This window comes from Xiphias gladius, chromosome 6 (genome assembly GCF_016859285.1).
Source record: "Xiphias gladius isolate SHS-SW01 ecotype Sanya breed wild chromosome 6, ASM1685928v1, whole genome shotgun sequence".
Lineage (NCBI taxonomy): Eukaryota > Metazoa > Chordata > Actinopteri > Istiophoriformes > Xiphiidae > Xiphias > Xiphias gladius.
Genome location: NC_053405.1, coordinates 22,928,427 through 22,950,129, shown reverse-complemented (window position 1 = coordinate 22,950,129; position 21,703 = coordinate 22,928,427). Strand labels below are relative to the sequence as shown.

Below are 21,703 nucleotides of genomic sequence, written 5' to 3'. Positions count from 1 at the left end.
TAATGATTTATAGTTTTACGTGCATCAAATTTTCAACTGTATTAATGTTGAGACTGCAATAACACATTTGTGGTAATTTGGGGCTAAGAAGTTACCACAAAGCGGAATCAAGCTCAAAGCACAACACATTATCACCTTTATGTTTACGTGTTGAACTTTTTAGCAAACTAGCTGCCTGTTTACACATTCAGCAGATAACATTATCATAGAACATTCACTCTCCTTTAGCTCTGTTGGTCTCGACCAACTCCAGAGGAAAATAATTCTGGCTCTTTAGCATTAGCTGCTAAAAGCTATACCATGTTCACCAGCTAATCAAGCTTCTAACTTTTTCTGTCTGCCGACTGGTGCTGGGCAGGTGGTGTACAGAGTGTTTTTAGAGATGTTTCGGTGAAAACAGCTGCAGCGCTGCGACCGAAAACAACGCCATGAGAGCCGTGAGAGTGAATCGAAAAAGTCAAATCATTAATGCTGCAAAGCGCCATAAAAATGGGGGGAATTATACAGTCCTCGATGATTCTGTTGGTTTGTTACTACCAGCAAAGCGTTTCACACAGAAGTAGTCTGATTTAAACTGTTTCAGTAAATAATCATTTTAATCATTTTTTTAAAATAAAATTGCCCAAATTTATTGTTTCCAGCTTCTGAAATTTGAGGATCTAAAGCTTTTCTTTGTCGTACATGACAGAAAACCTATCTTTACTTAGTCGCCTTCGGCTTTGGGAAATTTTAACAGGCTTTTTTCCCTATTTTTGACATTTTAAAGAGAAAACGGTTAATTGATAACAACAATCTGCTAACAATAATTTGTAAGAATGAAGCCACAGTAAGAGTCACAGTTGTTTGTGTTTTATTCATACAGTGAGGGTGCTCATACATAATATTTATTTTTTCTATAAAATATATTACCTTTCAGTTCCTGAAGGCAAAACTAGATATAAATCATCAAGTTTTCTTTTAATAAGAAGCAACTCATTTTCAAGTGTCAACCAAGGCAATCAACTGTCAAAAATGCATTGCAAATTTAAGAAATCACATTCTAATAAAGACATTTTTTCTTCTGTCTAGCAAAGCCACAATGTTTGAGCGCTCGGCTCACCATCCACCGACACTTAAGACAATGATCAACTGGGTTTTCTAAAGTAGCAAATACTGTTAAAATACTGTAGCCACAGAAAGAGTTCAGCGGGTTTTCATGTGAGGGGAAAGCAAAGACAGAAACACAGTCAGGGTGAAGCTGAAGAGGGACGAAAGTACATTAAGGAAAGTGAGTGTTGTAACAGAAGCAAGTGACTGATGCTTTATGATGTCTGTCATGTTGCATTTTCTCTCTGGCTTTCCCCTCCACAGATGTTTTTCTTTTTTTTCCTCATTGGATTAAATGCTCCACGGTTGTCATGACAACGCTTCGGCTGGACAGCGGCAGGTGAATTTCTCGGGCATCACAGCAGCTCGCTGTGACCAGGTGCTGAGTTGATGCTGTCTGTAAAGTCAAACAGGACCATTACCAAAAAAATAATAAAAATATCACTACGGTTGATCAATAATAGTATATTCAGCTGTGATCTACAGATATTATCTGTCTACTGTAAAGGTGTCAAAACAGAAAGTTAGTAATGGCATATAGTTTTATACAATAAAGCATCCACTGTATTATTATTATTATTATTGTTGTTGTATTTCTATTTAACTTGTTCTTTTTATATATAGCAATTTAATAATTACATTCCACAACAATAACACAAAATGTCTGATCACCACATGACTCGCACTTTGTAACATCTGCTGCACACACTCAAACATAAATAAGACCAGAGAGACATGTACCAGACAAGTCCAGTGACTTATTTCTGTTTTGGGGTAGTCTAGGTTTTTTCACGGGGGGTTTGCGATTTGGGGGCTTCTCAACGTTATTAGGGCTTTCCCTGTCAGTGCCTGAGTTCAGTGAGGACAGGAGACACAAATTCACAGTTAGATACAGACGCTTTACACACAGATCAACATATATACACATATTCCATTCACAAATATATGCACTGTAACAGCCTGTTGGGTTAATGATAACTGTACACAGTATAGTGTGGAAAAGACTGTGCAGAAATTGTACCTGCGTCACAAGACATGGCCTTTCTGTTTCTCTGTGGTTTCACTGGTGCCTGAGGTCTAAGTCCTTCTTCACCTGAACATGTATGAAGGAAAAACGTTTGTTTACATGTAATGAGAAACAGATATTATGGATTTTTCAAAACAGGTTACAGTGTAATATCTGCGATACTCATGTATATATAAACATGTATATATCATATGTAAATATATATATATTGTTTAAATAGGGAAACATGGTCTGTTGTGTATACATGCTAGAAATTAGTTTATTTAATGTTTTATTGTGCTTTATAAAATAATTTAAGTGCTACACCTTTGAGGAAAATGTCCTTCGTTTATGAGGGGTTCTTTCTTTTTTAGAAAACAACCATTTTGACACATTTTATTCACATTTCACGTTAGAGTTTGAGATAGGAGACAAGGTTTTTTTTGCCATGTAAGTTATGTTCTATTGTTCTGTATTGACCCATACTGGCAAGGCACTTGTGCATGACACACACGCATGCATGCTCACAAACACACGTGCGCGCGCACACACACACACACACACACACACACACACACACACACACACACACACACACACACACACACACGAAGACTAGGTGAAAACCTAGTTAATGGCTGGTCCGCCCTTTATCTTTTTGCTTCTATCCTACTCTCTGTTCTCACATATACAGTAATTTAATACAGCTGAATTCCCATTAAAGCTGTTCTCATTTACATGTTTTTCTGTTTCTGTTGTCAGACAACGGAACACGTACGAAATAAAGACTGAAACATGGCCCATTAAGACTACATGTTAACAAGTCTTTTCCAAGCTGCTCCGCACTGCTAAAATCGGATCTTATAACCACTTCGTCATCTGGCAAAATCACCATACACATTAAGTTAAAGACAACGGCTGTGCTGTGATTTCGACTACATTATCATGTAAAATGATCCCCCAGAGATAAATATAGAAGCTCATTCACGTCTATGCAGCTGCAACGCGGTAAATTCAATGAGACGCACATAGATGTGTGCCTGAAGAGGTCAAGCTCGACCTCAGGCTCGCAGGGAAATACTGGCTACTCTCTTCTACAGAAAGTAGCTAAGGTTTGTCCAGAAAGATGCTAGATTTGTTGCTATGTGCTTTTGTGAAGACAACGTGTTAAATAGTTGTGAAAAGTTGGTAAATCTAGTGACAAAGGTAGATTGATACCACTCTCATGTCTACTTTAAACATGATGCATGTGATGGCAGCCAATTAGCTTCACTTAGCACAAAGACTGGAAAAGGGGAAACAGCTAGCCTGGCTCTGTCCAAATGTAACAAAATCCACCAATCAGCACCTCTTAAGTGCATTAAATAACATGTTACATCTTTTTTTTTTATCTTTACAAAAATAGAAGTGTAAAAACAGTAAGCTGTGGTTTAATTGGGAGTAATGTGCCAGGATTTGTTGCAGGGGGCAGTCATTTCCTGGAGTCTCCAACAACATGAACAGGCTCCAAGTAACAGTTGTTTGACTGAGCAACAGTAAGCTACTCCTGATTCACGGAAGAGATCATCAATAGCAAAAATATAGTTTGAACAAAATATCAAAGTAAACTAATTACTGTAATATCAAAGTCAAACAGGCATGTGAATTTTTCATGAGGGGAATGTGAATTATTTACGCGTCAAAAGTTATACACGCGTCAAAACAATATGAATTCCATAATACATTTAAGGATGTTGTCCCTTATGTAATGATATATTCGGACTCAAACCCTGTTGCTTGTGTGTATTTTCAGTGCAGGTACCTTGACTTGCAGCTCTGTCTGGTAATCCATGCACTGGCTTGATAACAGGAGGCGGCACAGGAGGAGGAGGTAAGTTCCTCTCATTGGCTAATTCTTTTGGAAAAGTCACATACAAGGACGTCTTTGGCTTTTCGTCAGATCAGAAAAGGAAATATGAATAAACAACAAGAACAAAGAGAACATTAGCAATTCGCAAATTTGCTCTTGATTTACAGTAACCAATGGACTTAGTACTGAATACTGTACCCAAGGTATTTTTGTCTTTTACACAGCAAAAAGTGGGACAAACCATGGCTATAAAATACACACCTTTTCTGGAATCGGAGGAGGCTGACTCTCAGAATCTCTTCTTTTTTCTCTCTCTTTCTTTTCCATCTTACCAGGATCCCTCTCTGTATCTCCTTCCTCCTCTGTACAAATTGAAAAAAAGTGGCTGTCATCTTGCTTTGTGGGTTTTTTTTTTTTTTTTGCTACACACTGTAGCAGAGATCTGCATAGCTAAAACCTCCTCTCTAAGAGAGAGGATATTTTAGAGGAGAATGCGAAGTACCTGGTAGAGCATCTGAGCTTTCCAGCTGATGTCTCTGCCTCAGCCTGGACAGGTAGGGTTTACTGCTTTGCGGCGGGGGATCGGGTTTACATGCAGAGGGAGCAGTTCGACCTCCTACTCCGCCTCCCTCTCCTGTGCTGCTTTTCCATCCTTCTGTAAACCCTCCACCAGTGTCGGGACACACGTGTCTGTCTCCCTGCGTGTCCTGCTGATGCAAGTCTGTAGCTGCTGCCTCTGTGCTTTTCAGAGGATCTGTTTCGTGTTTCGGTGAAGGTGTTCTGTCTGATGGGTACGGAGGCAGTGGCCTTTGAGCCAAATGAAGCGCCTGCACTTGTCTGTCCGTCTTTCTGCCCGGATGTCTGCTCTCAGTCCACTGACTGTCCAACTGTATGTCCGTTGGCCTGTTCTCCGACCACGACTTGTCTATCTGCCTTCCGCCCAGCCACTGTCGTTCTATCTTTCTGTCAATCTGCCGCTGGGTGTGTCTATCAACAGTCCACTGTCTGTCCATGTGTCTGTCTGGATGTCTGCTCTCAGTCCAGTGCCTGTCGGTTTGTCTGTCGGTCGTTCTCGGCTCTCCAAAAGTTCTTTCTTGCAGCCTGCCGTCAAACCGCTGTCTCTCTAGGTGCTGATCGTTCTGTCGCGCCTCCATCCAGTGCTTGTCTGCTTGCAGCACCTCTGTTGTCCTCTGTTTATCATCGGCCCAGTACTTGTCTGTCTCCACCGGCTGATCAAACACAGTGTCTCCTTCAGCTTTCTGTCAAAACACAAAAAGAAGAGGCAAAAGAAAGTTTGAATGGTGAAAGCTTTCAGCATAGACAACAACAAAAGTGGGCCACACTGACTGCACCTCTCTGGGAGAATAAAAGGGGTGTTTGCTTCCTCCTACGCCTGGGTGAGGGATGCCTGGCACTGGTGGTGGACTCAGAACCAGAGTATTTTTCCCCTGGTGATCGTTCATTTTCCCATCAGCCACTTCACCAGGAGACCCAGCTCTGGCAGCGGACCTCGGAGGCTGGAGGAGTGTGTACACATTCTCTGTGGCAGTTCTAAAAGTTGGAAGACACCCAAGATGTTAGTCTGCTAATATTTCCACAGATTCAAAATGCAGAATTAAGACTACAATGTAACAAGCTTTGAGAACAGTGTAGTTAAGTTCTGGCAAGAATCGGCGATCTTGCTATCCTAATCTGTAATTCACTTGCAGCATGTTCATTTCTAATCATTTGGATCAGAGTCGGAGCCCCCAGCTGTCACTGACATCTGTGTACACACACTGGTATCAGCCTGCCTGTGCTTTGGCCGCTATCAGCCATTTCTCAAAACTACAAAGAAACGATAGAGATTCAGAGTAATATTTATCGGAGTATTTATGGAGTTCAGTGTTACTGACTGTCCTCAGAAAAACCAAGAAAGAGATAACCAGAAGAAAATGTGAAGACGTCGAGTAGAATATGGAGGGAAAGTCCTTTCCGAGGTGGAATATTGTTATCTGGTTCATCACAAGGGCATTGTGTTGTGTGTTCAAGGCCATGTCTTTCTTAACAATAATGGATTATGTTGTGTGTGTGTGTGTGTGTGTGTGTATACACAAACCCTGTGGGTGCTGTAGCAACAGTGTGACACCCATCTCCATATATCTCTGCTTCAGACTCCTGAGGCCCCTGACTGGAAAGAGTTTGGTGGCGATTTTTACGGAACCCGAAGATGGCCAGCATGTTTCTCCTCTTCTTCCTCCTCAGAGAGTGAGCTTTGTGCAGAGAGGAGAGCTGACTGAAAGAGGTGGGAGAGGTTGAATGTCAAGCACACAGTCCGGTCCAGAACAATCATGTTGTGTGTCCACACACGAGTCATCTCTGTTTGGATGTCATCTGCGTCGGGTGCTTTTCCTCTCTGCTACTGTACTTTGAGCGTTGCTAGGCAACATCTCTCAGTACACAGTGATTTATCTAAAGTGCACTTTTTTATTATAATATAAATGTAATCCTATTAAAAGCACTAACTTAACCTGATGATCTGTGGCATGGCAGGGAACAACATTATTCTGATAAGCTGCGGCCACTGTTCTTGAATTCAGCTCCTCCAAAATAAAGGCTCACCTAACTACTGCTTCTATATTTTAAAGGGTAGCACTGCTGGTTCTGCTTGTTCTAGCTCATAAATTCTAAACTATGTATACTTTATTATACTATGTATTATAAAAAATTCATTTCCAAAGCAGACTGATTACACATTTAATGAAATCACCAGCCACTAATGACCCCAGCCACATAAAAGAAAAACATGTAATTTCTTTGATCAAAAACCACAGACACCAGCGGACAAGTCATGCCCAGAAAGCTCCAAACCACCAGCTTCAACTCCACTAATCATCAAAGAGTGACAAAATGTATTTTTTAATTGATGATCTAAAAGATGATGGATGAAAGAATCAACTAGAACTGCCTCTGAATGCACAAGCGGCTGAGCTAAACAAGCCAAACTTCGCCAGGAGAGTACTTCAAAGACAACATGCTGGTCAGAGAAACATAAGCCTTCTTGAATTAGGAAAAACAAGAACATAAACATAAGCCAACTGAAATAAGGCATCAGTAAAGATGTGTGCACACACAAACTGCCAGAACTCAGCAGGGTTCTGACAACAAATGGGAAAGAATCAGTCATTTATACAAAGTGAAACACAATATTTTTATGCCTTCAGTAAATAATGTGTTTGGTTGCGTGGATGTCATTACGAGTCTCATGTTGCTTGAAGCTTTATTGAATTAAGGTTCAATTTGGAAATTGCATAAATGTATTTTTGTAAATTAATCAGCTTAAATATTTGATAACTTTATGACGAAAATATCACAGTAAGTAGTAAGAAATCATCAAATTAAAATCTAGCCTGATGTATAAAATAGAGACAGGGGTATCCACCTCTGTAATAAAACCTAAAACCCATCCTATTGGTTGGTATGCCCTCTAAAAGGTGTATCTATAAATTATTGCTTTTCTTTTTCTTTTCATTCTGAAGTTGTTCAATATCAACAGACACATTAATAGACACAATATAAAAATGAAAGCCACTAAGACCTAACCATTTAAAAAAAACAGAACTATAACTTTGAATTAGTAAAATTCAGCAAAACAACCAGGCCATCTCTATGGCTCTACGACTACATCTCTACGACTAAACACAAAGCAGGTATCAGAAAGTCACACCACATTAATTAAATCTCAAGGTTCCCAAGATTTTTCCAATGAGGACCGAAATGTTAAGTTTTCCATATGAAAAAATATTACAGAAATCCTTTATTGAAACCATCTTTGGAAACAAGGTGGAAATGTTGTTTCCAGATTTTAAGAGTGGGTTTTCTGGCTTATCGTGTTGTCGTTATCAGAGCTAACTATGTATGAGAAGGGGGAGATGAAGTGTCCTCTGAACCTTGAAAAATTACCTAGTCTTTGTGTGGAAGTATAATTCTTTTACATGCAGACAAACAGTGTGAGAAAAAGTCAGCATTGTTTGGGGATTTTATATTATATTTCCACCGAAGCCACAATTTTCACACTAACTTACTATAACAGTGTAATTTGTCTATTCATATTGTGTCTTTTGTTGTGTGCCTTTCTTGGCTTTCTACTAAAACAGTTTCCCACTCTCTTTTAACACAATCACATAGGAATTTTTATAGATAGATAGATGAAAAATGCTCCTATTGGAGTTTTATATATACTAACTTTTTCCCAAAGCACACCCAACATTTTTTTAATGATTTCCTATCATTGCATTTTAACCTCTCATTTCACTACATAGTACACTATGAAGTACTATGTTTACTGTAAGAGGCTGCTGTCCAGCAGATAATTCTCTTGGACATCCTTGAACAAAGAGAGTTTCAAAACAGTCTCTGTTCACAGCTGCATTACGACGCGACAATAACTTAAAGTAAAGGTGAGAAAAAAATTTCACTGTGATGGATTAGCTATCTCAAGCAAGTCTAAAGTCTGTAAATTGATTTTGAAATGACTTACTGGAACATGGGATCTGAATCTAAAAACTTACAGTATGCTTTGGAAACAGCAGTAATTCAAAGGAAATGTGATTTGTAGTTAAAATAGTTGAGAATTTCAGAAGCAAAAGTGGAAGCAATAAAGACATTCTTACCTATCAGGGAGCACTCTTTTAGTATAGAAGTCTGGGAGTCCATCATCAAGAGGGCTTATTCCTCCATTTTCACTGCAGTGCTGTGTGCACACGGACACACACAAACATTTAAACTCTTTTTAGAGAGGTCAGCTTACTTGCAGTGGATTTCATTTGTTAATGTTCCGCATGCAATAAAACAAATGAATTACATGGCTTCAGTGAGATGACATAATCCAATTGCAACCATCCACTTTGTATAGATTACCTCTGACAAACACAGGAATCAGTGCCAGTGGGCATGAACATTAGGAAATGGGAGAACTACGCATAGATTGATAGATAGTCCAGATTACTTGACATGTAACTACGTAGCTGATACCAAACCTGCTTTACCGTTTCAGCAGAGATGTGCCCTCCTTTGTGCCTCCGCGGAGGTCTTGGGCGAACCCGTGTCACATGATGAAGAGGCAGGCCCTGTGTAGGCAGCTCTGACAGGCCCTCCCAGGATGCGGAGCGGGATAGTGGCGATGAGTATGATGGCACGGAGGGGGGTGGAGAGGAGCTGGAGTCGTCACACAGACCTGATAGCGGTGAAGAGCAACGAAAGGATTATAGAGGTTTCGAGGGCAAGAAACCAAGAAGGCACAGTCAAAGAGCCAAAATGGGGGAATTACAGGGAGCCATCTTTTCTGCTTTGAAATTCATCGCATTTAAAACAATCAGCGACCGCTCTCAGAGAGATACTGACTCAGACTTGGCTCGGATCAGATTAAAAGAGTCATTAACCGACTTCTCAGATGGAGCGATGGGAAAGGGAAAAAAGACTTAACAAAAAACACACTAATGGAGCCCCCAAAGAGACAAGATGGGGTCAGAGCTAGACAGGAAAGAGGGGACAGAGGAGGATGAGAGGATTTAGAGCAGTACTCACTCAGCCTGGTGGAGACAGGTCGTATTCGTCTTGTTCTCGAGCTGCGCTTCTTAATGGCTATTGTGTCCTGGGAGAAAAAAGAAAAAAAAAAGGTATTGGGATGCTGAGAGATAAGTACGTAGGGTCAGACACACAAGCAGGAACAAGTAAACATGTCAAGTAGCACAAATGATACAAGCCATCTTTTAGGCCAATCATTGCTTTTGTGAGTGCAGTTTTGTCATAACTCATGATATTCCAATCAATCTCGGCTGTACTTTATGTCTAGTATCAATTAGCCAATGTTAGCATGCTAACATGCTAAACTAATATTGTGAACATGGTAAACATTATACCTGATACACATCACCATGTTAGCATTGTCATTGTGAGCGTGCTAGCCTCCTCACTTTAGCCTTTAGCTCAATGCACCGCTGTGGCTATGTGCAGCCTCACAGAGCTGCTAGCTTGGCTGTAGACATTGGTAGGAGTCAATTGCCAACTCTGACATGCTCTCGATATAGATAAAAAAATTACGAGCCACTGTCATGAGTCATGTCCTCAAGTCCTTAAGAGTCTTTAAAGAGGAAACATGTAAAGCAAGAAAATGATGGGGCCTAAGACTGATCCTTGAGGGACTCCACAGGAGATACTAGCTGATGTTAATAGTCAGTAAAGAGTAAAATCAAGACCAACGTCGTGCACAAGAGCAGATCATTTGAGACGATCAAAAGGGCTGATTCAGACTGGTTTAAAAACAAGTTTATCAAGGACTTTCCTGAAAGATGTGTTTGGAGATGAAAATGAAAAATGATTTAAAACTGTTTTGAGTGGTTGCACTGCTAATTGTTTGAAACAGGGTGGTAAAACCAGTGAACACTGAAAGCAACAATGTCCAAAATGTATTTTAAGAAAAACTCTGGAGGGCATAATATTCAGACAGGCAGTTGTTGGTTTTGTTGGAGAGACTTTTTCTAATAAATCACAGAGATTAATTGGTTTAAACTTACCTATATTACCAGTATTATCCAGTAAAATACTGGGGTGTTGATCAGGAGAATGAATGAGTGCTCTGATAGTTTCGGCTTTACAAACAAAAATGTTTTGAATTCCTCAATTGTTTTAGAGGAGACATCAAGGCTAGAGGTATATGAGACTGAACTCTTTGTGATGAAAAGGGCCCTGGGCTTATGGCAGATTGTTGAGAGAATGTCAGCGAAACAGTTTACTCCGGCAATTTTACCTGCTGTCTTGTTAATACTGAGCTGCTCTTTTAGTGCGTCTCCAGAGATTTGCAATTCATTCTTTTTCTGGTTCATTCAGCTTCGCTATATTATAGCCATAGAGGTAACATTCAGTTAAGATTTAATTTCAGGTTTTCATTTGATGATAAAGAATAGCTGAGCAGGTGGAAATGTATAGAAAAAATAAGCATTTCCTGTGTGAAAACCAGGAAAGAGAGGGGAGTGAGCATCAAATAATTGCCCTTTGAATAGATAGTACTGCATGGGAACACATAGTACAAGACTAACCAAATCAGGGTATGCTAACTTTACTTACTTTTAGACCAGTGGGTATCACGTATAAAGATGACTTGATTTGTGCAAGTTTAATGTCAGCAGACTTACGGTAGAGGAATTATAGGACTTTTGAAATTTTGACCCTAAATATTGTGCTTTGATCAAGCCAATCAGTGAAAAACTACTAAACGCCAAAACACATTTTAACTGACAACCCATCATCATTCCAAATATTGTTGAAATGTTTCCAGTGGAGGAGCTAGGGCCCTTCAAATTTTGACCTTTAACTGTAGTGATCCTGTCAAGAAAGTCAGTGTAATATTTCAAAAGCCAGAACCCAGAGGAAAAATCCATCATTGCTCAAAGTTTTGCCAAAACTGAACCAGTGTTTGGTTAGTGGTAGTACTCAGGTTTATCTATATGGTAAACAAGCAGAGGAGAGTGAACCAAATTTAGTTAACATATTCATTAATTCAACATATTCATTAATTCCGTACAAGATTAAGGGTGAATATCTAATACCATGATTATACAACAGAATACAAAACTCCAAAACCTGCTCGACTGTGAGAATCAGGCCTGGAAATAACTGAGGAAGATGGGAATAATATATGAGAAAGAAGCTGGAAAGAGCTGGAAGAACTTAGTACAATATCTTGTGACTCCAAGATGAAAATTTGAACAGGGGGGGTTCTAAAGAACAAAACAAATGCCAGAAGCAGTGTGGTACAAAAAAAAGTGGCTGGTGTGTGTCATATTTTCTCTGTATTTCTTTTACATTGGCAAGAGATTGCAAAAGAGATAATATTATACCTGGGCAAAATCCAATTTAATCTCTTTAAAATACTTCTAGCCAGAAAGCCACCACACAGAGAGCGATGCAGGCAAAAACTACAACAAAATATGACCGGACTGCTACTGTCAATCTTAGACTATATCTAATACTATAACATGAACAATTAGTAAAATACTGTAAAAAATTGACTATATACACTGTGTGACTATAAAGATGTGACTGAACGACCCTGTTCCTGTGGAAGTATTGTGCATCATGTTGATCATTAAACCTACTCATTTAATTTAAAAATATTAAAAAAAAAAAAACTTACAGAAAAAAACCTTCATCACAAGCGTCTTAGACAATGATACAGAAACAAGCTAAACACAAACTGTAAAAGAAATGGACAATGACACTGATGTAAGAAAACAAACAGCAGAGCCATATTTGATGGCGGCTCAGATGTTAGAGTTGTCAGACCCAGAAAAACAGAAAACACACATGTCCATACGCCTACACTCACTATGCTGGTGCCGAGCTCCTCATCTGTGATGTCCAGAGAGTCTCTGTGTCTGTTAAATCTCCAACCTGTCCCGTCTTCACATGTCCCATCCCACCGTTTAAGGTGAGACACCTGCCGAGACTGCAAGAGACATCAGTCTTAAACCTTTGGACAAACACTCATTCGCTCTCTCTTTGTCACGCATGCAGTAACTTTTACAGGAAGTGTTTTGAATTTACCAGGGTCTTATGGGTGGCGTAGAGCTCCTGCAGGATTTGGTCCACGATGGAGTTGGTAAGATAGGAAACCACTGACAACTTCACTTCTCTGCAGAAGATTGGGTTAGAGGAAAGGGAGGGACAGACAGGCAAAGGTTTGGTAAAAGTGAGAGCAAATCAATAACCTGCTTATCAAATTCAGACTTAGTGCTGCAACCCTTTACTGCTGTTCTGCCCCTTTTTCCTTCTCCACATCCCTTTCTTACTCTAAGGCTCGGTGAATATCCTGCGCTGCTCTTTCCATCAGGGCTGTCCGAATGGCAGAGCGAGGGATAGACACACGCTCGGAGACGGATGACAGCGGAGGACTCAATCTCTCTGCCGCAGAAGAAGATAAAGGACAGAGCTCGCGACAGAGAGACACCATTGAGTCGACGATCACCTGTAACGGGCACTGGTTATCATTCAGTCACTCCTCTGTTATGGATCACAGTGTGAAAATTAGCTGTTAGGTCTACCTGAAGCTCCTTATCTGCAGCCTTTGCAAGTTCACCAGCCAGAGAGTCCAGTCTCTGCCGCACCGGCCCGTCCACAGACAGCACGTGAGCCAGCTCACACAGTGAAGGGTAGAGCTTGGAGGACCAGAGAGAAAGGTATTAATTCAGAGTCAGTGCAACTGTAAACTAAATACTACACGAATACATTTCACATCACTCACAGCGCGGGAATTCCTGGCCTCTTTTAGCACTTGTTTAGCAGCTTGAATCTCCTCCATCTCCCCGACACCTCGTAACATACACACCTGCTGCTGGACACGCACACAGAGGCGCTCCATCACCTTGGAAATAGACAGGCAGGGGAGTGTGACGAGCGCAAACACATAAAACACTCATAAACGTACACAGAGGTAAGCGCACACAGATGAGTGCTACCTGTTCTGCGGTGCTTGTGACCAGGCCTTGGTGCAGCCGCAGAGCCTGGCGCTGAGAGAAGCGCTGGGTCTGGTTGTTCCTCACCAGAGCACGCTGGATCTGCGCACCAGACAGGCGGAGGAGAGTCACAAACCATGAGGAGCACAGACGGGCAAAAAAGAGAGGATGATGATGCAACAGGCAGACTGTAGCAGAGAGCAATGAATGAATCCATCTAACAAACCTTCTTAAGTTTAATAGATGTCTCCCAAATGCTCTTAGCTCACGCCTCTTTCACACCTGTAGGAGGCTAAAAGCAGGAACCTCTGGAACTACATGGTTTTTAAAAATGCTTTTATTGTTTGTGTTCATTTACTTTTAACCTGACCACTGACACACTCTGTCAAATGATGTTTAAGGTAAAATGAGTGATCGATTTTACATTTGTAAATAAAAGTTATGTAAAACATGCACAAAAAAATAAGCAAATCAACTGAACAGTTGTGTATCCACTTTAAATGTGCCAACCTCTTCTCATCATGTAAGGCTGCCTGTATCCAGACAGAAATAATTACAGTAATGACTGCAGCACATTGATGGAAAAAAGGTGTAGGCGACTGGAAAACCATATTCATATGCAGCAGCAGCAAAGTAAAGGAACTTTACCTAAATCCTAGAGTATTAATCTGCTTTAGCTGAGATGCTACATTCCTAATTTTGTTTTAAAATTTCCATATTGTGTCTTTTCTTTTATATACATTTTATATTTATATACAGTATATATGTATGTTGTTTCAGTTTAAATTTGTACTAAGGAGTGACATCTGCCTCGAGCAGAAGCTAAATCGAATTTACTTTCTTTAACTCACTCAGAAAGAGCAGCAAGCTGAAAGTTCTCACTGTTTACTGCACATTAAGCTTCCTTTTCATCCTGATTTCATGCTGACATTTCTAAGTATAAAACATGTCTACTGTGTCATTTCCAAGACACATGTAAAAATTTAAGAACGTTTGTACACTCAACTTCCTGGGGCCTTGTTTCCCAAAAGCATCTTAAGGCTGAGATGATCTTAGCCCACAGACTTACAGTGTGACTAAGACCATCATCAACAGGCTTTTGGGAAACAGGGTCCTGGTCACTTCTTCATTTGGTGAATAAATCAAACTACTCCACCAATCTGTGCAGATCTGTATTGAGTTCTACAGGGGCAGGATTTTTATGATAAAACGACTCTTTATGATAAAAGTTGGGCCTTTGCCTACCAGATACACATCTCATAGAGCCTCAGATTTGCTCTGTCATTTATCTTTTTGGATACAGTTTCTCTGTCAGAGCCCTAATTTATGATCCAAAGCACTCCATGAATTAATGTTTTAAATGCATAGTACAAGAAAATACAATAGTACAAGTAAAACCTGCTTTTGAAGACGTGAGACAAAATGATGACGATGTTCTATTGCAAACCAGAAAGATTTTGTCTCCAAGATTTTGTTTAATCTCTTTGAATCGAAGTTTTTATTTCTGACAATGACAATGTGACAATGGCTGGTCGCTGATGCTGACCTTAGTCAGTGCCTGCTCTGTCCTCTCAGGGTTGCTGCGGTACGCCTGGCTGATGTCACTTAGGGGAAGAGGCATGTATTGCAAGGTGAAATTACTGAGAGAGGGAAGAGAAGAAGAGGAAGGAAGAACAAAGGACGGGACGAGTTATTGAGGGAGACAGTAAAAGGCTAAAAGGAGAAAATAAAGTGGGTTACAGATTCTAGGGTTAGTTAAGGTTAATATCCCCACTGGACGAGTTCATCCCAAAATATGCCTCCCATGCCATGTAACGACTGAGTAATACTTTGATCTTTTTAATCTTGTCATCCTTAGCCGAAAGGTAAGTGTGGACCATTTAAGATAGCAAAGTGGAAAGCAACAATTTGCTCAGCTCAGGTTGCAAATTTCGATGTTGTTAAATGTTCTAACATAGAAGGTAAATCTAACATGGTTTCTTAAAACAATACAGTTCTTGCAGGTATCCTCTTATTTAGTTAGTGCCTAGGTCCCAGCATACTTATGTAAAATACATGCTTTCTTGCTCTTACTGTTCAAGTGCTCGGGCCACATCAAGAAATCCTGCTGCGGAAGTGTTGTTGCGATCCCATGTCACACTCCTGCAGGGCACAGTTGTGAGTGGCACTGAATACATACCTCCACATGGAGGACAAGTTATACTGCAAAAACACAGAAATATCCTATCTCTCTTAATTATTTCCTTCACCTGAGCGTGGTGTTGATCTGAAGGGCTTTGCTCAGCATCTTGGCTCCGATGTCGTCCATGTTGTTCCCGCTCAGGTCCACTTTTCTAAGGCAGGTGTTGCTGCCCAGGGCGTTGACCAGCACGGTGCCCCTAGAGCGCAGGCGCGAGTCGGTCAGGGACAGAGACTGCAGGGCCTGGAGAGGAGGAGGGGAAACAAGCATGAAACAGGCATGTGTGCTTAAGTGTCTGTGTGTGTGTTGGGGGGGTATTTAGGAATAAATGAGGCTGACGAAGGCACTGAGAAAACTGAACGTTGAAAAGAGAAGAGGGGGAAGCCAAGAGGATAAAGTGCAGTGGTGAAATTTACTGCAGAGCGATGTGACTGCTCGCCAACATGACTTTACATGCTGTATGTATGAATTATTCACAATATGGGTGTGCAGTTATATAGACACTATGCCTGCAAGGGTAACAGTAATACAGTGACACATCTACATTGAAACATAACAGAAAAATAATGTGTCCAAGAAACAACAATAGAAGTGCAAGTCTAAGAATTTTCCTTTTACTTAGGTGCCTGCAAACAGTTAAATTTGCTTTGTACAGTATCTTGTTATAAGTGCAGACTTTTCCTGCGTTATCACTCACACATTCCTCCTCCTGTATGAGTTGAACCAGCTTCTGCAGGACCTCATCCAGAACCCTGCAGACACAAACGATGGAGACAAACACAGAGATGAGGCCGCATGAGTCGGCACAAATCATTACCTGCTGCTAGCGAGCTGTCTGCCCAGGGAGCAGGAGCCGCTTATGAAAGCTGAAGTAAAATCACAGACGCGTATATTCAAGCTGGCGCATGCAGTGCACGCACACTTGAGTTCTCATACACACACATAAAAACTGCATTAAAGCGTGACATAGAGCACTGGACGCACCTGTTTTTGATGTTGAAGTTCTTGCCCAGATGAAGGTGTTTGAGGGAGGGGTGTCTGGAGAGGGCTGGCAGCACCGTGAGCAAGTCTGCATCGAGACCTGCAAACACACAAACACACACACACACACACACACACACACACACACACACACACAAACACAAACACACACAAATATATAAAAGTCAACATGACTTGATCCATTAAGAGCCCACTCAAACCTCGCCTGCCCAGTCAAGGTCAAAGAGAGGTGTGCTGCAGCGTGCCACTGTACCATTGTCTGAGATATCCAGAGTGGCGATAGAGGAGACTCTGGGGAAGAGTTCCTGGATTACAGCAGCTCCTGCAGACCTTAGCTGGAGAGAGAGACAGAAGGGAAAACTAACATGTGCACAGAAATGAATCAGAGTCAATTCAGGTTCAGTCTTTGGGGAATTGTTCTACTTTTCCAGAGTGAGGCAGATTCATGGATGCCTTTTTTATGTCTCTGCAAGCAGTCTGAAGGTTTGTTGAACAGTGAGATTTGCTTTGCTTATGATCTGCAGCAGCTCTGCTCAGTCGTAGGGAAAACACTTTCTGTTACTCATTGGCTAAGCTTTTTTTTTTTTTTTGCTAACAGTAGATTTATACATATCCTAAAAGTCTGGATGAGCTGTTTCCGCATATAAACAGGAACAGAGTGGAGGTTTTAAGTAGTAAAATTAGCACCTCATAAATAAAAACCAGTTAAACCAGTCATCTCTCCTTGGGAAAAGTTTAAAGGTGCATTTTGCTATTTTCAACAGGTGCTGTTACTAAACCCAGAGTTATCCAGTCATCAGTGGTGAAACTTAACTAAGTACATTAACTCGAGTACTGTACATAAGTACAGTTTTGAGACTTCTTGTGCTCTATGGGAAAATTCCATTTTCTGCAATAATAATTGTACTTCATTACATTTCAGAGAAAATGACTGTATTTTCTACTCCACTATATTTCTTTGACTGCTCCTGTTACTTGTTAATGTACAGATTAATATTTTGCAGACAGAACATGTGATGAGCTCATAAAGTACATTACATAGTTTTATATTAAACTCCCAAACATAAAACTCTCCATTGACCAGCTACAACATTAAAAAGCTACTTACACATTAATGCGTCAGGAATAATAATCTGATACTATGTAATATAACAATGACAGGGGCCTTTCTACCTGCATAATATGTACTTGTAATACTTTAATTGCTTTTTGCTGGGACTAACACAAACTATCTCCTTAACTTAAATGTAACCGCATAACGGTCTCTGTAACAGTTTCACTATAACACTGCCATTAAGAGAAACTAAATGAATGACTACGAGAGACTATGAGACTGAACCAAACCATAAATTTGGGGGCTGTAAAACTAAAACAATGTGCTCAAAGAAGCAAAAACGCTGTGTGGAGCTGAGGGGAACTACAGTCTTAAGTAATAGTTCTCTGTGGGTTTGCCACTACCTTTCACCATTACACATAACCATTTGAATCATTGTTAATATAAAAATATTGATTTTAGCAGCTTTACGTGCTACAGTATAAGGATCTGAATACTCCCACCACTGTCAGTCAGTGAGTTGAGCTAGGCTAAGCTCATGATTAAGGGAGCCATAAAAAAATGTCAATTAATTTCTCCCACTCTGATGAGGAATAAAAAACGAACTACCCCTTTAACTTTAACTTAAAGGCCATTACAGATATACAGATGGACTCCTACCTCACAGCCACTGATGTCCAGATGAAGGTCATTGATATGAGGATTGGAGGTTAACCCTGCAAGGACAGCCCTGTGGGGACCAGGAAGAAGAGAAAACTGAGTGACAGTGAAAAGACAGGGAGAGGCGGCAATAATCACCTTGCTGACTCAGCTGAGGGTATCTATACACTTGAAGTGGGCGTTCATTGTAGAGGAGTTTGGATAAAAGGCAGCAGACTTTGATAAGGTATAAGAGGCGCCATGGCGAGTACCTCAGAACATCAGGGGGCAGCTTCATAGAGGCCAGGCTGACATGAGTGAGGCTGAAGGCCGAGCTGAAGAACTGACGGAACAACGGCAGCGTGTCTTTCACTTTCCTATTGGATTGAAAAAAGAAAACGAGATGAAAGAGAGGATACGTAGAAGTGAAGATATAAAAGAGAGTTGGATGGGGATGAGCCTGGCCACACAGAAGTGATGAAGTCACATTGTTGACATGCTGGGTAAATATGATTGCAGTGCTGAGTGCAGAGTACTGACACAGAATGAAAAATTAAGTGAATATTGCTTTGGTGTGAGAGGGGGGAGCGAGTGGGGTCAAATGATAGATAGCTCTGCTTAAATATTCATGAGTCTTATCTGTGCAGACAGTGCCGAGAGTTCTGGTTTTAAACGGCAATAGACACACCCATAGACAGGAAACACAATGTTCCCACAAAGCTCATTTCTATATTCCCCATTAAGCAAGAGATGAAGATAATGACTGACAAAAAAAGAAAGAAGGAGAAAGAGGGAGGGAGAAAGCGAGAATGGATGAAGCCTTTAAGGTGAAATAAGGATGATATCTTCCCAGATTTGGATTTGCCACAGCCTTCATTGTTTAGCCAATCTTAAAGACATGACTAACCTGTGGGAGAAGGAATTTTTGGAAAGATTCAGAAAGGAGAGATCAGCGCAACAACCCCTCAGAAGAGCCCCAAATAGCTGCATGAGACACAGGGTGGAAACAGTTAATCTGGGCTGAAGATCGTACAGACACAAACGCACCTGTATTTCTTATTATAAACATTATTAAAACATTTGATCATCCCAAGCCATTAAAATACTCACTGAGTCCACAGGGCAATCTGTGCCTGACAGATCCAAATGAACTAGGCAGTTGGGCTGAGACAAGAAGAGATACAAGTTCTGCAAACAGAAAGAGAGAAACAACATATTAAGATGGAAAAACTGGAGTACAAAATTGAACCGTGTGTATTTTTGTTTCCAGATGGGTTGTGCTTTCTGACCGAGGCATCCTCCCCCGAGAGGACCCCGGGGTTCTTGCTCAGGTCCAGGTGCAGGAGAGAGTTGGAGTACTCATCACTGGAGCACAGAGCCTGAGAGAGAGACACCACTCCTGAAACGGAGAGAGAAAGAGGGAGAGAGAGAGAGAAAGAGAGAGAGAGAGGCGAGGGCAGGTGGGTGCATATGGATAAATGGAAAGAGAGAGAAAGAAGGAGATGAGATGGAGGAGGGAGTTGTACAATATTAAAAGACAGAGAACACTCTCAAAACATTTTGTGTCCTTACATTATTCATACTGATCTGCAGCAGTATGAATGCAGGTATCAGTGGATGTAATGGAAAGTGTCTGCCTGCTACAATCTAATATTTAAATTCTCCACTGGGTACATGGTAAGATGAGACAGTAACAGGAGGCATGCTCCCTGCAGGGCAGCAAAGACATCCTAAGTCATTATGGAGTCATAGCAGGGCCACAACATGAAACAGAGCAGAGAATTATCTGGAGCTTTGTAGGTTTTATATTCTCTAACCTACAATATATTCTAAGCTGAGCTCTAAGAGCTGCTCAATCAACTGGAGTTGAATTAACTAATTAACTCATTTCCATTAGATTTTGATGCATTACCTGCATTGTCTTGCATTGTAGGAAATCCGCACACTTTCTTGACATTACTGAGCAATAGAAAGGGGAAGCACAGAGGAAAGGGCCCAAACCTTTGGAGGTGAGTGAGGTCTTGGAGAGGTTGAGCAGACGAAGTCCTTTGCTGAGGCGACACACCTGCTGTATTAGGTTGGACACACCTGCAGCATGTGTACAAGGGGTATAACAGTGGAGTTAAAGAATCATTTGTTACTTGAAAATAACATATTACATTCAACATAGGATCCCTCGTTACCCAAAATTTGTGTTTTGTATGATCTTTTCATTGACCCTGTGACTCTAGACATTACATTTCTTGTTCTGTTGCAAACTTTACTTAAACGGTAAGTACTTATTGTCTTAGAGATGCATGGGCTTCTCAGTTAAATACTGAAGAGACACGAGAGTTAAAATGAGGGACTATTCCAAACTAAACATTTATCTTGGTTTTGTCCTGTCTAGTGTGACTATTTGCTTCGAGTATTGATGGTTTTCTAGGGAACATCAGTAGAAGATAAAACCACATCTGTTCCTGACCATCTTTGGCTGTTTCTGAGATCACAGAGTTTTTTTTATAGCCACCAACGACCATTAATTGGGTACATGAGCCAAAACAAATTAGACACTTAAAATGGAAATCATGAGATACTCTCTCTCCATGTTTGAAAACAGGGTTAAACAAGATGCTTTTTAAAATTCAGGTGGAACAGCTTTGCTAATGTAGGTCTAAAACAAAGACAAGTGTTTTGAATGTTTGGTGGCCTTTCCTAGACTTGCTGGTGAAAATGGGAACCTGTTTTGAGATAGGTCGTGCCTACATTTTTAAGTGTGTATGTTCTTTTTGGTTTACTTCTATTTTATTATGTGTTTCCTAGTGATTTGTGAAATAGGAAAATGGAAAATAAAATATAGATTTAAAAGAAGTACACCCTATTCAGGTAAGATTTAGATCGAGACCAATAAGAGACAGTCAAAGCAGGACTTCCTGACAGCTTTTTGAGTTCTTTTCTTGACCTGAACCTCAGGTGGTTAAAAGCAGCTACAGAATTAGAAAACCGAAGAGAGGTTGATGTTTGATTGTACCTTGGTTGTCCAGTGAGTTGTGGGCCAAGTTGAGCGAATGGATGACAGAGGCAGGGTTCTCAGAAAGTGCAGCTGACATCTTCTGTGGGAAGTCTCTGTGAAGTTACATACAGATAAAGCACATTAGGGCTGCAACTAACAATTTTTTTCAGTATCAGTTATTCTGCTGATTATTTCCTTGGTTAATAGAGCACTTAGTATCTAAGTGAAAACTGCCCATTAAAAGTTCTGAGAGGCCAAAGTGAGGTCTTCAGATGGCTGCTTTTGTTCAACTTACAGTCCAAAATCCAAAAATGTTTAATTTACTAAAACGTAAGACAAGAGGAGGCAGCTATTTCTCACATTTGAAAAGCTGGAATCATTAAATATTTGGCATATTTTCTTGAA

General features: G+C 40.6%; 1 protein-coding gene across 3 annotated transcripts in view; it reads right to left on the bottom strand.

Moving 5' to 3' along the window:
* Positions 1-853: 853 nt before the first annotated feature.
* The window catches only part of LOC120791113 (capping protein, Arp2/3 and myosin-I linker protein 3-like), a 29,956-nt gene continuing 9,106 nt past the window's right edge, over positions 854-21,703 (bottom strand). For 2 of the 3 annotated variants that reach the window (XM_040129291.1, XM_040129293.1), the window contains 30 exons: positions 21,317-21,411; positions 20,308-20,394; positions 19,596-19,705; positions 19,417-19,494; positions 19,214-19,290; positions 18,579-18,683; positions 18,328-18,397; positions 16,867-16,948; positions 16,596-16,692; positions 16,309-16,363; positions 15,682-15,854; positions 15,506-15,574; positions 14,979-15,072; positions 13,436-13,534; positions 13,222-13,341; positions 13,022-13,135; positions 12,770-12,945; positions 12,525-12,612; positions 12,307-12,426; positions 9,507-9,573; positions 8,969-9,156; positions 8,594-8,673; positions 6,040-6,216; positions 5,294-5,492; positions 4,444-5,200; positions 4,203-4,303; positions 3,894-4,020; positions 2,108-2,179; positions 1,828-1,935; positions 854-1,483 (listed from right to left, as the gene is read on the bottom strand). In XM_040129291.1, the coding sequence (XP_039985225.1) occupies positions 1,443-1,483; positions 1,828-1,935; positions 2,108-2,179; positions 3,894-4,020; positions 4,203-4,303; positions 4,444-5,200; positions 5,294-5,492; positions 6,040-6,216; positions 8,594-8,673; positions 8,969-9,156; positions 9,507-9,573; positions 12,307-12,426; positions 12,525-12,612; positions 12,770-12,945; positions 13,022-13,135; positions 13,222-13,341; positions 13,436-13,534; positions 14,979-15,072; positions 15,506-15,574; positions 15,682-15,854; positions 16,309-16,363; positions 16,596-16,692; positions 16,867-16,948; positions 18,328-18,397; positions 18,579-18,683; positions 19,214-19,290; positions 19,417-19,494; positions 19,596-19,705; positions 20,308-20,394; positions 21,317-21,411 (3,826 nt within the window). In that variant the 3' untranslated portion in view covers positions 854-1,442. The remainder of the gene's footprint in view (positions 1,484-1,827; positions 1,936-2,107; positions 2,180-3,893; positions 4,021-4,202; positions 4,304-4,443; positions 5,201-5,293; positions 5,493-6,039; positions 6,217-8,593; positions 8,674-8,968; positions 9,157-9,506; positions 9,574-12,306; positions 12,427-12,524; positions 12,613-12,769; positions 12,946-13,021; positions 13,136-13,221; positions 13,342-13,435; positions 13,535-14,978; positions 15,073-15,505; positions 15,575-15,681; positions 15,855-16,308; positions 16,364-16,595; positions 16,693-16,866; positions 16,949-18,327; positions 18,398-18,578; positions 18,684-19,213; positions 19,291-19,416; positions 19,495-19,595; positions 19,706-20,307; positions 20,395-21,316; positions 21,412-21,703) is intronic. The other variant, XM_040129292.1, reaches the window with a different exon arrangement.